The sequence below is a fragment of the Myodes glareolus genome, chromosome 27 (genome assembly GCF_982192425.1).
Source record: "Myodes glareolus chromosome 27, mMyoGla1.1, whole genome shotgun sequence".
NCBI lineage: Eukaryota > Metazoa > Chordata > Mammalia > Rodentia > Cricetidae > Myodes > Myodes glareolus.
Genome location: NC_142052.1, coordinates 33,718,685 through 33,734,391, shown reverse-complemented (window position 1 = coordinate 33,734,391; position 15,707 = coordinate 33,718,685). Strand labels below are relative to the sequence as shown.

At 38.6% G+C, this 15,707-nt stretch overlaps 1 protein-coding gene across 1 annotated transcript in view; it reads left to right on the top strand.

The window, feature by feature from the left end:
- The window catches only part of Col5a2 (collagen type V alpha 2 chain), a 131,635-nt gene that overhangs the window by 62,119 nt on the left and 53,809 nt on the right, over positions 1 to 15,707 (top strand). Inside the window, exons 2-6 of the mRNA XM_048456004.3 lie at positions 2,851 to 3,075; positions 7,384 to 7,397; positions 10,052 to 10,084; positions 11,084 to 11,116; positions 14,269 to 14,322. Coding sequence (XP_048311961.3) covers positions 2,851 to 3,075; positions 7,384 to 7,397; positions 10,052 to 10,084; positions 11,084 to 11,116; positions 14,269 to 14,322 — 359 coding nt within the window. The remainder of the gene's footprint in view (positions 1 to 2,850; positions 3,076 to 7,383; positions 7,398 to 10,051; positions 10,085 to 11,083; positions 11,117 to 14,268; positions 14,323 to 15,707) is intronic.

The window sequence follows — 15,707 nt, the reverse complement described above, 5'->3', positions numbered from 1 at the left end:
TCTGTGTGCCTGTCCACATGTTTGTATGGAAGAAATAGGGAACATGGAATTTGAGCATGGAAGGCAGAGGGAAATTCTGCATCTGCTCTTCTTACATTCCGTGGAGTCCCCTGGGGTTGGTCTCAAGCTTGGCTACAGGTGCCTTCACCCACGGAGCCATATTGCCGCTCAGAAGTTATTTTAAATTTATCTATTTGTTGTAGTAGTTCAATTAATTATGAACTGAGTCCCTGATTATATGGATCATGTTTTGGAATGTTTAGTTTGGAAGCAGAATGCTTAAAACTAATTTTAATGCCAATGCAGCACATTCTATTGCTTGAGAATTTCATCCATGTACATGCAATTTAATAAATGCCTCCATTTTTCTTCTCCAATTTCTCTAGTATCCCCTGACCACTTAGTTTCCCCAGTACTGTTTGTTCTTTTACTTTAAATTTAGGGTTCATGTAGTGCTGCCTGAATGTACATGGATGTGGGTGGCCTTCTGGAGGGCATCCTTGAAAATAACCTGACTCTCCCTGCCCCACAAGCCACCAGTTGCCAACAAATCCTCAACTAGGGGTGGGATTTCAGAAGCCCTGCCTCTGCTCATGCTCAGGTTTTGATTGGCTTGATTTCGTGCCATCAGTTCCTGCTGACGTAAGCTCTGGTGTGCCACTCTGACATGTCTGGGATGTACTGTTTGGTTGGAGACAGCCACTGTTTCTGCATCTCACAAGCCTTCCTCTCCTCTTTTCTCTCTTGGTTTCTCCTTCCCTCCCTCCTTCCTTCTGTCCCTCCCGTCCTTTTCTCTTTGGAAATATTGATTCAGGATCTCACAGTGCAGTCCTGGCTGGCCTGACCAGGCCCTCACAATCTTATTGTCTCTTCCCCTGCAATGGTAACTGAGCTTTAGAAGGTGGCCTGTGATATAGGTGTCTATCCCTGTCTTGTTCTGAGCACTTGACAGATGACCTGTTTATTGCTGGGAATTGGATAGTATTCTGTTGTTTCAGTTTCATTCCTGGGACTTCAGCATCTGAGGAAGTTTGTGGATTGAGTGCTCCCCGACTCCTCTGTTCAATTACCTTTCAGCTTTCAGTGGAGGTATTGAAAATGCCAGGTGGGAACTGTCTTAGAAGGGTTGAGATTCCCATTCTCTTTGCGAGGCCGTTGCAGGAAGTTCCAGAGGGGAGCTGGGTCTGAACAAGGGAACCGATTGTCTCCTTGTTGAAGAAAGTCATATGAGGTAGGATTCTGAAGAATAACTCTTGGCAGCTGTAATTTTTTTTAAAAGATTTATTTATTTGCTTATTATGAATACAGTATTCTTTCTTCAGTCCAGAAGAGGGCACCAGGCCTCATTACAGATGGTTGTGAGCCACCATGTGGTTGCTGGGAATTGAACTTAGGACCTTTGGAAGAACAGGCAATGCTCTTAACTGCTGAGCCATCTCTCCAGCCCCTTGGTAGCTGTAATCTTGATAGCCATGAAGATATAGGAAAACTGGAGGAACTAGGATCTAGGAATCAGGCAACAGGATAAAACATGTGTACATATTTCTTAATATTAAAAATAACTTTTTTTCAGCTGGGTGGTGGTTAGCGCACACCTTTAATACCAGCACTTGGGAGGCAGAAGCAGGCAGATCTCTGTGAGTTTGAGGCCAACCTGGTCTACAAACTGAGTTCCAGGATAGGCTCCAAAGCTACAGAGAGACTCTGTCTTGGAAACAAAGAAAGAAAGAAAGAAACAAACAAAAAAACCAACCAAACAAAAAACTTCTATCTAAATATAGAAAGGTAATTAATAAAATTACATAAAACCCACAATATTATTTTTGTTATGACTTTGATGAATTGGTTTCAATGTAAAGATAATTTTTTCGTTATATGTATGAGTTTTGTGTTTCTGTTACAATTTGAAAAACAAATATCTTTAGTTTGGCATGGTTAAAGGAAACGTAATCCAAGAGACAGGAAATGGTTATTTCATTTTCAATTCAGGTTTAAAACAATTCCCAGAAGTCCGTATGCTATTCTTTGGAAGTTTCTCTCAGTACATGAATCTGCTTGGACTCTTTGCTTGAGATTTACTTACATAAAAATCTCTAGTAAGCCAAAAGTCATCTAGGGTTCACGTGGACTGAAGTTATTCACTCCCTTTTGAAGTCCTCTTTGCTCTCTGTTTTCAAGTGGTTTCTTTTTGACCTTCTTTATCAAACCTTATTATGCACAATCACTTATGATTTAGAAAATCAAATCTTGTGACAATCATCCCTTGGTGGAAAAGCATACTTACTTTGGATCATGTTTTTCTTCGTCATCTGTTAGGGGAACATGTATTTCATTCATCTTTACGTAATGAGCAGCTACTCACTGTTTAATGTGAGTAAATCCATCTGGCTTTTGTCTCCTAAAGAGATTAGCTCCTTTTCTTCTCTCCTCCACTTCTTCTTCATTCTCCTCTTTCCCTCTGTGTGTGTGTGTGTGTGTGTGTGTGTGTGCATGTGTGTGTGTGTTACAGTCAAGGATCAATGTTGGATGCCTTCCACACCTGCTTTCTCTCTGTGTATGGGGACCAAATCTCGCCCTGAAGTTGGCTGGATTGAGTGGTTAGGTAGCTCTGGGAAATCCTCCCAGTACTAGGTTACAGACATACTTGACTACACTTTCTCAGTCTTTTATATGGGTGCTGGGAATCTAAACCCAGCTCCCCATGCCTGCACAACAGGGGCTTTCTTGACCCAGCTAAGTCTCAAGCCCTAGGAGAGTACTTCTTAGAATTTTAAAGACCAAAACGATACTTTATTATCTTAAACACTCCACAAATTATGAATTACTACCTTCTTTTCTTTTTTATTTCAGATGAATATGATGAAGAAGTAGCCTGTACCCAAGGCGGCCAGATGTATTTAAATAGAGACATTTGGAAACCTTCTGCATGCCAGATCTGTGTCTGTGACAATGGTGCCATTCTTTGTGACAAGATAGAGTGCCCAGAAATGCTCAGCTGTGCCAATCCTATAACACCTGCTGGAGAGTGCTGTCCAGTATGCCCACAAACCCCTGGAGGTGCAGACACTAATTTTGGTAAGAATGCTCAAAGCTGTTTCAGAATAGAGTCAATGGCTTTATTTCAGAGTAATTATTGCCCTCATACTTCAACAATCTGAATGAATAATCACAGCAACTAACTCGGTGACCTCAGGGGCTAATGACTTGAAATCAGTAAACTAAAAATATGTATATTTTTAAAGTGTAATGGACCTCATGGAGCAAGTAGGGGACCTGGTTTTCCCTCCTGAGGCTGATTAACATATAGAAATAGATACACCTTGATTTCTTGCTTTCTTAACGATCAGAGTACCGTGTTTTAAATGGTTATATCTAATTAAAGAATGATTGTGCATTATAGGTGGTTGCTGGTATTGTGTTTATAAAAGGTGCCTCCAAGATACTTTGTGGACTTTCATTGTTTAATATCCAAGAGAAAATGCAGAAGACATATTTATCATCTCCGGTACAAGCTTCACCCTATAGAATACAATAATTATTCATAATATAATTTACTGATCTAGCAATTTATCTTACATAACCTCAAAAATCCAGGGTATGCCTAATGTGAACCATATAATGGAAGGAATGGAGGCAAGTTCTTGGAGAAAGGAAAGATAATAATTACTGGGTTTTAAAAGGTTTTTTAAAAATGTATTTAAGTGTAATTGATATATATATATATACATCAATTTGATTATTAATCAAAGAGACAGGCATGCATTACATCTGCATATTTTAATGAGTTATGTAAGACCAACACTAAGCTTTTCAGTTGTTTGCTTTATTCCTTGTATTGACATAGTGAAAATATTATCAAAGTTTCCTTTTGCTTTTCACAAATTCCATTTGACAGCAAATATAATGAAGTTTTCAACAGTACCTACGTGGACATGTTAGACGGCCACTTTTATCTCTTCATCTTGGACAGTATTTAGCAGAAACAATGCACCTAAAGTAATACTTAAAGTCAAATTTTTGCAGTATGATAAACACATGTCATAGGATGATAAAGACAAAGAAGCTCCTGGAAGCAAACATAATTTCATAGACCCCGGAATCAGTACAATTAAACCATGGGGATAAACAAATAGCAAGTGGGAGTGTGTCAGCAAATGTCGGAGAGCAAAATCTCTTATTCCCTGACTCTAAACAGTGCAGGGGAGTGCAACTCCTTCCGAGAGAAGTAGTGACAATGAATAGCTACAGACTTCTACTAATGAAGCATGAAGTAAGGGTAACTGATTTCAGCTAAATTTATGAGACAAAACCACACTGGCATATGTGAGGCCAGAGACCAGGTCAAATTTCTGGAGCTGAATACAGTGGCACATGCCTTTAATGCAGGAGTTGGAATGTGACATCGGAGGATCCAGGGTTCAATGTCAGCCTGAGCTACACACTGAGTTCAAGGCTAGCAAGATCTAAGGACCAGGCATCACATCCAAACAAAATTGACTCATACCAAATTGAGCTTACAACATTCTCACCAATTCTACAGCTTTTTGAGTGCTGGATGCTTTATGTATAAATAAGGCATACTAAGTACTAAGACGTACTTCCAGGTCAAAACGTAGTAAAGTCATAATTGTGTCTAAGAGAAAACCCCTTTTGTCAGGACCCATGGGCAGTGATGTGAAAGCAATAGGACAAGCAAAACGGAAAGATGAACTAGGAAGTTGACCAATGAGGGGATGGTGCACAAATTACAGAAGAGGTAGAGATGGCATCCATGAGAAGAGAAAAATAATAAATTAACCAAGAATTAAACATATCAAAAGGCAGACTCAATGTAGAAGATACGCATATAATTGAAAAGTCTCCAAAGAAGTTGACACAATGAAGCAGAGAAAACCGTGACATATTGACAAAAACTGCCTGCCTGCAGCACTAAGAGAACCTGGGCAAACCCTTTCACTAGTTGGGAAAACTGAGCAGAAGTGCGAAAATTATAATTCTTCCCTCTGTGCATTTTGCATGGCTGGTAGCGTACAGTCAGTAGCCACTCTAGACATGTTCTTTTAAGAGAATTATCATTTCCACAAAAACAAAGGTGTGCATTTATAAAACCTAAGGAAACTGAGTAAAAAAAAAATACCGTAAGGCAGTATAGCATAAATTAACCAGCAGAAATGTATAGATTTGTTCTGTAAAATAGTTCCATTATAATGTAAATAATGAGAATAAAATATATCCCATTCATAGCAATAACAAATATCTGTAGTTAAGATACAACACAGAAAAAATAGCTGATAAAGTTATAGTAGGTAAGTAAAGGCTTAGAAGTGTGAGCATTCTATTGTATTCTTATCAGGAATAATAATAAGACCTCTAGAATGGCTGAATTTTAGACAAATCTTAGATTCACAACAGTCACACATTTTAAGGCAGTGCAAACCACAAATAGTTGACAAAAATATGAGATAAAAGGGAATTCTACTCATGTCAAAAATAACAGATTTCTTTAATAATCCCGAAACATAGAAGGTTTTTTCTCAGGTTCTGGTCAAGTCCAGCGGTAAAGTATTCAGACATCCTGAGAGACGCCTTAGGTTCATTTCCCAGCATGCAAACAAACAAGGAAAACCAAATAAAAACAAACGTTTATGTAGTTCTTTGTTTTTGCCTTTTTACTCTTTGTTCTTTAGGGGGACTGCCACTCAGTTCCCAAATAATTACACACACACACGGAGGCTATTTTTACTTATAATGCCCGGTCTTAGCTTGTCTTGTTTCTTGCCAGCTTTTCTTAACTTAAATTATCCCAACTATGTTTTGCCTCTGGGCTTTTTCCTTTCTTTGCGTCTGTTCATCTTACTTTCACTCTTGCTCCCTGGCTGCTGCTGATGTCCTCCTCTCCTCGTTCTCCTGCTCCTGCCTTCCTTATTTCTCCTCCTATTTATTCTCTCTTCCTGCCAGCCCCGCCTATCCTTGCTCCTGCCTCGCTATTGGCCGTCCAGCTCTTGATTAGACCATCAGGTGTTTTAGACAGGCAAAGAATCACAGCTTCGCAGAGTTAAACACATGAAGCGCAAACAAAAGCAACACACCTCAAAACGATATTCTACAACACCCTGGCATGCAAGTAATAAAGTGAATTTGTAATTCAAGTTACAAAGGATGACAATGTTTTAAATGTAAAGACATTTTAGCTACAAATAATAAAATGGCAGCTACAAATAATAAAATTTTATTTTATTGTTAAAATAAAAAACAAAAGATAGGAGAAGAAATGACATTTTTTTTAAGGAAATTGATATGACACCTGTCAAATTTCCTCAAAATCAAGATTAGGAATCAGTCACATTGTTTCATCTAGCAAACTGAACAATATAGTAGTGTTTGTTAGCACACTGTATCACCAGCTATTGTTCTGGGAGTTTTGTTTACTGGCTATAGGATTATCAAGTGGCTGCAACCTCAGGAGTTGGGATATTGATAATATGTCAAATTATAATTATCTTTTCACTGGTCCAAACAGTTTAAGGAAATTTATCTTACAAATATGCTTACAGATGGTCATCTTTCTTCTTTATAATATCATTTATAATAATTAACACGGTTTGTGGCTAGTCTATGAAAACCCCAAATTATCCCAGTTTCTATATGTTTCTCACTTCCATTTTTCAAAATATTATGGCAGGGTAATAAGCTATCATTAGTAATTAGAAAAAAAAAGAAACAACTGAAATAATTAATTGTGGGGAAAGTAATGATGTTAAATGGACTGCACTGGATTCATGTGATGTGGTCCTGATTTGAAAATCGAACAGGAAAACAAATTATACGAAGATTTGTGGGATTTAACTATCTATATTCAGACAAGAATAGGTGAATAAGGAAAAATTAGGTACCCGATATCATTTGTTTATTTATGAAGATTATATTCATGAAACAAATAGTAGTGGCTTCTGACGGCACAGGGCTTGGCAGAGACCAGAAAACGGGGGGCAGAGGACCTGATGTGGGTTACAGATTTCCGTTGAAGAGTTGGACGTTCAATGCAATTTGCATTTGAACTAAACCTCTTGATCTAAAGTATTAAAAACAACAGGCAACTCTAAATATAATTTATGATAAAATGATTAGGCTTTGCTAACACTAGAATCTCTGTAAATGTTGTGAAGAAAATTACGATCACATGAGAACATTCCAAATATATGTGCAATGTCCTTTGTTAGAATTGTTTCAAGGCAGTTTTTGCGCTCTGCCATATTCGTGCGGAGATAACCCGTCTGTGTTGAAATCTATATCTATAAGAAATAAACTCCTGAAAGCATATATGCTGCATGATTTTCATAGTCATTGCTCCATAAAATGATGTTTATTCTTTTCTTTTTGTAGGTAGAGGAAGAAAGGTGAGTTTGACTTTGTATCGTTTCTTTTCCACAAGTAAAGCTCTTTCTGAGACGATCCTCACAGAACTGTGCTCTGAAATGTCTGGAAGCTTGGTGCGGAGTGTAAGGTAACCTGAAATACACGGAGACCGAATGGATAAAGTTCCTTGACTGCTGATAGTTACAGAGGCCACTAACCTACTGGTTCTGCAGTTCATTTGTCTCTTCTGTCTTCAGGGTGGGAGAGTCAGGGCTTTCCATATACTGGACAAGCCTTTGACCACTGAGCTAGTTTTAGACAACTGCCCGCTCCTGTCAGAAAGTTGTGAACTACATTAGGAGTTTTGGAACACGTTCTGCTGTTTCCATCCTTTTATTAAGCATTGTACTTGGTAAATAACTTCATGTGCCTTAGGAACTTGATGTACATTTGTGGTCAGGGGTAGATCAAGGAAAAGGAAGGAAGGAAGACAGGAAGGAGGAAGGAGGAAGGGGAAGGAAAGAAAGCGAGGGGAATTCTACTTTAATGAATTGGTCTTTCCAGTGGATGAAAATTAATTGTTCCAAAATAAATTCATTTATTTCCCCAAAGCATACTGCTTGCCCTCTTCCTCCTCCTTCACCTTCAGGACCTTAAAATATCTTTCTGGAGAGGAGCTTCATATCTGTGAGGACAGCAGTAAACATAGCTCTTTGCCTAGTAACAACCTCTGCTCTAGGGCCATGTCCCTACTCTAAAGCATTACCTGCTCCAGACTCAGATCAACCGATGTAATCGCTGTATTGTGTGTCCTGCTACTGAGCCTGTCATGATGATCATTAAAATTATGAGTTTTAAAATTTCATCAGTTTTCCATGTGTGAGGTAATATTGGAAAGATATAATTAGATTTTCCCCTTTGGAGTGTACGATTTGGTGACTTAGATTTTGTTTTGTTTTGTTTTTTTTTTTAAAAAAAAGAACAGTACTCAAAACATAGTAAGACTTTTAGCCCACATAGTTTCTAGCAGCATCTCTTACATTGTCAATTGTAGTATGATGGCCGGCTTGTTGGGGTTTCTGTCCCGCCCGGTACCCCACAGCCGGCAAGCAACAATGAAAAATCACACACAGGACTCCATAAGGTTATAAACTGATTGGCCCATTAGGTCAGGTTACTTATTAGCTCTTATAACTTTTGTTACCCCATTATCCTTATCTACATCAGGCATATGTCTTGGTACCTTTTTCAGCTGTCAGCATACATGTTGCTTCTTCAGTGGTCTGGACAGGAATGGCAGAGGGAGCTTCCTAGAATACTCCCAGTCTCTTTGCTCCACCTCTACTTCCTGTCTGGCTTTCCTGCCTATACTGCCTGCCTGGCCAATCAGCGTTTTACTAAAATATGATTGACAGATTGACAGAATACGGATAATTCTCCCACACCAGTCAATCATGATGGCACCCAAGCATGGATAGTCAGGGATGTCCATTGTAGGTTGGCGTAGGGATATAGCAGGGCAGCGTTGACCAGACAAGCGAGAGGGTGTAAAAACCATGGGAGTGGTCAGAAAGGTAACCCCGGATATCTCCGAGGTACTGAGTGAGATAATCTAGTCTGTGTGTTTCCTCTGCTTGCAGAATTCCCTTCTAGCAACATACTTGATTTTCTAATTAGATGAAATAATGATATATGCAAGAGATGAAATTAAATAAGCTTCAACTCACTCCTCTTGCGGTCCATTCACGTAGGATATGACTTTGAAGTCATACTTGCCCTCCTCAGATGCTTAACAGAGAAAGCCATTTTGTAATGTGTCAATTGGAACTCATTGGCTCAGGGTGATCACCCAGGAAGCAAAACAGGCAGAGACAAGGAAAACATCAAGGAGCCCCAAATCACAGAAGGACAAACGCTGATGCGGATAACACTAAATAATATATGGGGAAATACACAGATATTAGGCCACCCATACCCTACCTACTGAGATCATAAAAATCAGTATATGCACGTCAGAAACCTACAGTTCTACTGTTGAAACAAAACGCCTCTGGTGCCTAGTTTCCTTGTGCTCCTTCACTGAAGCTCATAAACTGACATGGCAGTTTCTTGTTATGAGGTTGACTTTTTCCAACCTTTCCCTCAGAGATTGAGAAGCATGCAACTAGAACAACCGTGCTTTCTCTTCTGACAAGGCAAGCATCTGTAACTTTTGATGTTCGCCATGAAGTCTATGGAAGGAAAATGAGGGGCAAGAATGGTTTATGTCGATAATGATACCCTGCCACTTCAGACATATGGGACACTCAAATGCATACCTCTCTGGGTTTCTTCTGTGGTTTTAATCTATGCGGAGATGTCCTAGCGACACTCTGTCTTTCCTTGTTTCTCCTTGACTCTTTCTTATTCTAATCAACTCTCTGCTATTAGTGTTATGAAAAATGAAGTAAAACAAAGGTTTTCTCCCTTCTCATTTCATTTACCAGATTTCTTTCATGGTCTTCATCTCTGTAGAAGTTGTGTTCACAAAGAATGTCTGACTTGATCATGTCTTGATCATGGAATGTTAACTTTGTTCTCAATGCTAGCATTTCATTGACATTCCCATATTTCTGTAGACTAGTGTGACATGTTATTGCTCAAAATAATTTATATTTTATTAATTGGTTTCTTCTTTAACTAAAAATCTTTCTAGGGACAAAAAGGAGAACCAGGACTCGTGCCTGTTGTAAGTATATATTATTTCTACATAAAACAAAATATGTACTATTTTCAAGCATAACTATAGAAGTTGTATATTATTGTTTCCTTTAAAAAAGAAAGTTAATTGATAATGAAAAAGTTTAGTAAAACGTGCACAAGGCAGAATACAGTATTTGATTAATATATATGCTTTATAACATTAAATTTTATATTCACATGACTGACAATCCAAAAAAATCATGTTCTTATAATATTAAGTGTATTGAATTGTATATAATGATGTTCCACACTTTTGGAAGTGTGTCATTCCTTGATCCTGATCAAAATTTCACATTAATTCAGAATTCTGAGGACATCATAATCCTTGCTGCTGACAAGAAGCTACATCATGGATATGACAAAATTGTTATTATTTCAAACCATAGATTTTATAGCAGCTTTCATTGATCTGTTAAGCGAAAAGATTACACTCAGTAATTATTAGGAAGTAATAGGTACTACCTATAGTAGTAGTAATTAGGTAAAAAACCCTATTGTCTCAAGTTACCCAAAAGTATGCATTTCCCCTTTTCATATTTGATGTGTCTTAGATTCTAAATATTTGACTAACTTTTTCATTCTGCATAATTCTGTGAGATTGTTTCACTGACACCATTTTGCGTTTCAGTCTGCATATAAATTTCCATTTAAAGATACTTACTAGAGAGAGAATAAACAGTTAGTTCAAGGTCACATAGCTGCCCTGAGAGTGAAGATTTAGCTTAGAGCCCCGTCTTCAGTGTGAATGTATTGTATCATTGTAAATTTATTGTATCAATAAAATGTATCAATTTCCATGCAAACACTATATTTCTGTATTAATGTTCAAAACAGGTGCTATTTTAACTCGGAGTTCAGAGAAGTGCGGCTAGTTGGGCACATCCTTAAAAAGATGCCACAGAGCTTTTGTTCCTATTCATTAGACTGTTGAATTTTCCAAGTCTCTGTAAACTTTATCTTCATAATTTTCTTGCTTGGTGTTTAGGTAACGGGCATACGCGGTCGTCCAGGACCTGCAGTAAGTGCTTTCCTCCAGTATTTGTTGTGAATATGAGCATCTATTTTTTTATTGATTTTATTGAGCTCTAAATTTTTCTCTGCTCCCTTCCCTGCTTCTTCCCTCCCCTTCATCCCTCCACATGCTTCCAATTTACTCAGGAGATCTTATATTTTTCTCCTTCCCATGTAGATTAGATCCATGTATGTCTCTCTTAGGGTCCTCATTGTTGTCTAGGTTCTCTGGGATTGTGATTTGTAGGGGTTTTTTTGGTTATATTTAAAAAACACTTATGATTGAGTACATATGATAATTGTTTTTCTGAGTCTGGGTTACTTCACTCAATATGATGTTTTCTAACTCCATCCATTTGCCTGCAAATTTCAAGATGTTGGTTTTTTTTCTGCTGTGTAGTACTCCATTGTGTAAGATCAAAAACACTGATGACAACTTATGCTGGAGAGGTTATGGGGTAGAGGGAATGCATTCCACCTGCATTGCTGGTGGAATGCAAGCTGGTACAGCCCCTTTGGATGTCAGTATGGTGATTTCTCAGAAAATTAGAAAACAACCTATCTCAAATACCCAGCAATACCACTTTTGGGTGTATATCCAAAGGATGCTCAATTGTACCACAAGGACATGTGCTCAACTATATTCATAGCAGCATTGTTTGTCATAGCCAGAACCTGGAAACTGATGGGCGTGGTCGACCAGTAGTTAGAATTAACCAGACCAGCTTAAAAACAAAGGAATATAATTTAATAATTGGAAAACAGAGAAACATACATGACCGGGGTCCAGCGGGCACCATGTGCAGCTGAGAGAGACAAAACAAGGGGCGGGCACCTGAATTCCCAGGTCCTTCTTCCTTGGCCCCAGGCGGCTACAACCGAGCCAAATGTGATTGACTGAGCTTCAATCAGGAAACAACCTAAATGCTCCTTGCCTGAAGAATGGATAATACTGAGCATCTGTATTGATAGACATACATGAGAAAACAGCAGAGCACAAAAGAAGTCCAAAATGTTTTACTTTAACCAGCATTTTATGGCACACAAGGGTCAGTTCATCTTTGACCTGAAAAAAAAAACACCCTCTTTTTTCTTACGTATTATACTTGCTGTTGGTGGAAGGAGGAGCACTCTATGTTTGCGCTGTTGATTTTAGACTGACCTTGTCCTTGAAATGAGAGCGTAGTTGTGTGCTTACTAATTAAGAGAGATTTATTTCCTTAAATAATATGTTACAGTCGAATGTGAGGAATTATAAAGCAACATGACAGATTCCTGAGTTTTCATAAAGGCTATTTATCTCATATTTGGACAATCAATAGCCTTCTTAGGTGTAATATATATATATTATATACATATAATATATATATTAATTAGCATTTAAATGTATATATAACATTTAAGCATTAAATTATATATATATATATATATAACATTTAAACATTGAAACACATCAGATCTCCTGAAATAAAATGACAGACTCATTTCCTTTGGAAGTTTCTGCTTTTACACAGTGTTGTTGAGCAGGGCATGGCACCAGGATACATAGTTCCTGCTTTTCTGGCGCCTGAGACCTAAGAACCCTTGGACCAAGGGGTTTCAGGGCCAGTCTGGAAAACATCATTTTTTATTTTTTAATTTTATTTTAAAATTGATTTTTTATTGAGTTCTACATTTTTCTCTGCTCTCCCCTTCCTCTCCCAAGGTCCCCATGTTCCCAATTTACTCAGGAGATCTTGTCTTTTTCTACTTCCCATGTAGATTAAATCTATGTATGTCTCTCTTAGTGTCCTCATTGTTGTCTGGGTTCTCTGGGCTTGTGATTTGTAGGCTGGTTTTCTTTGCTTTATGGGAAAACATCTTAATACTGAAAAAATTAAATAAAACAACAGACGCAAGGTTGTTGGTTGAAACAAATAACATTTTTAAATAAATGCTTTTAGTAAGGCAGTAACTGTGGCACTTAGAATTCGAGAAATTTTGAGTAGAGTTTATATGTACGCATGTATGTATGCTGTGGAAATAACAATCCATCACTGTCTGAATGTACATGAAGCAACAGTAGGCTGCCAGCAGCAGATAGGCCAGTAGCGAGCAGTCTGGAGCATTGTGTGCCAATCTGAACTCACATATTCTACTAGATAACTGATAATTTAAAGTTGGCACTTTTCCGTGAGTCTTCAAACATGAACTGTAACATGATGGGGCCGGCTTGTTGGGGTTTCCGACCCGCCCGGTACCCCAGAGCCGGCATACCCCAAGGAAAATCAACCACACAGAGATCTCTATAAGTTATAAAGCTGATCGGCCCATTAGGTCAGGCTACTTATTAGCTCTTATAACTTATGTTACCCCATTATCCTTATCTACGTTAGCACATGGCTTGGTACCTTTTTCAGCTGGGCAGGTTACATGTTGCCTCTTCAGTGGCCTGGACAGGAATGCCAGAGGAACCTCTCTGTTTCCCAGAATTCTCCTGTTCTCATTGCATCACCTGTACTTCCTGTCTGGTTTTCCCGCCTATACTGCCTGCCTGACCAATCAGTGTTTTATTAAAATACATGATTGACAGAATACAGATAATTCTCCCACACCATTTTCCTCTTTTTTTTTTTTTTAACAAAGGAAAATACCCATAGTCCATTTTTTGGGAATGTGGGCGTAGTATTCCAGGCTACTTCCTGCTGGTTGGGGGCGCTGATAATCTTATGGATACCTAAAGAAAGTTTAGAGTTATAATCAAATCCTGATTGGAGTATCCTGTGAGTCTCGACCATCTCAGGCAGCAGTCTTGAATCTGTTTTGAATGTAGAACTCTGTCATCTGGGCCATCTGTTCCTACCTAGAACTTAATGGCCAAAGATTTACGTTGCGGCCAGCCTGTGAAAATGATGCTTACTTTGCAATTGCTAGCTACACCAAGACGTTCAGTTCCGCAGTGTCTTTATGTGGTTCCTAAGTCTGTGCAGTTCTTTGAACTTCACTCCAGAAACACTCAGCCCTTTCGTTTCTAGAACATTCACTCGCACAGCCTTCGCTGTCCAGTCCTCAGCTGCACTAAACTGGAAAAGTGATGTGTCTTTTTCACTGTTCTTTTATCGATTAAATTCTTTAAAAATTCATAAGTGTTTATATCCATAACCATAATTTGTATTTTAGGGCCCTCCAGGATCACAAGGACCAAGAGGGGACCGAGGCCCCAAAGGAAGACCTGTAAGTTGGCGACTATTCCCCGCCCCCAAATGTTTGTCAATGTGCTGATTTGCACTTTTCCTTTGAGTGCAGCGAGGGTCCCAGAGACACTTTTGCTCTGCCATTTCCACGAAATGTCACAAAGAATTCCAATCACCAAGTGAACTTACAGTTCTCCAAATTTAGAGAAAATTATTGCATGAAAGTGATTAGCCACTCCTTACTAGTCAGCTAACACAACTGCAATCACTTAGATTTTATAAAGTCACATTACCGACACACTGATTATAGAAACAAGATTAATACCTCACGTTGAGTCAGAAGCTGTCATTCACGAGTGAACGAGGCCAAGAACGTTCATTTAAGGTAAAACACCTGCACTCCGGTTTTTATGGTTGCTGTGGAAATTTCCAACTAGAGAAGGGGAAAAAGAAATTATTGGTGGATAAGATTTATTTCCTAAGAAGAATTCTTTCCTTTCCATGGTGTAGATGTTACAGAGATTTAATAATTGGAAGAAATTAACACTTCTAACAAAGGGGACGAGTTATAACTAAAAGCTGTGTGTCCTTGAGCTGAAACATGATGTCACACACATCGTAGAACCTTGTTCTTGCCTTATCTTTTTGCATAGCAAGGCATATTGTATTCTTCTTACATGCATGCTTTCTTACACCCACCATAAAATCTCAGATGTTTCCTATATCAGGAAACTGGATGACGTTTTTGTTGCTGGCATTACCCCTTATTTCAGTAAGAAAAACATTTGCACTGTTTAATTTTTATCTCTAATTGTAGCTTCTAAAACCCAATTTCCAATGGAGTTTTAAGTATCCAACTATGCATTTGCCGGGATATACGTGGAAGGAATAGATGAACAAGGAGACAACACATGACTCTGAATGTATAAGTAGGAGCGGAATCTATTGTAGGTCAGATCGTTACGAAATCTTACAGCCTAGTTTTCTTTAAAAGCATCTACACGTTAAACCAAACAGAGGATGTAGCGCTAAGGCGTCTAGAATAGTGTTGGCAGTGTGGGTGGATCGCCTAGGCCTACAGGTGCATGGTAGTGCCCAAACCAGCTGTGGCCACATCAGGGGACTAAATTGAGTGTTCTCATTCCCTTGCGCGCTCTTCTTTGCCCTTCTGTTGAGCTACTTTGCTGATATTAGTGGCTTAAATGCTTTTAGCTCTCCAGGGGTCAGCACAGAATAAAAATGACAGGCAGAAGGTGAGTTACATGATGAATCTAACGCTTAACCCTTCTCTCTCTTTTGCTTTTGATGAGGTATTTGTTTCCTCTCTTAGCCCCGCCGTAAAGATTGTTGATCAGATAGGAGTGTGTGTGTTTGGTAGCAGAAGAATGGAGATTAGTTATCAATGCGAGCACAGGACAACGCTGA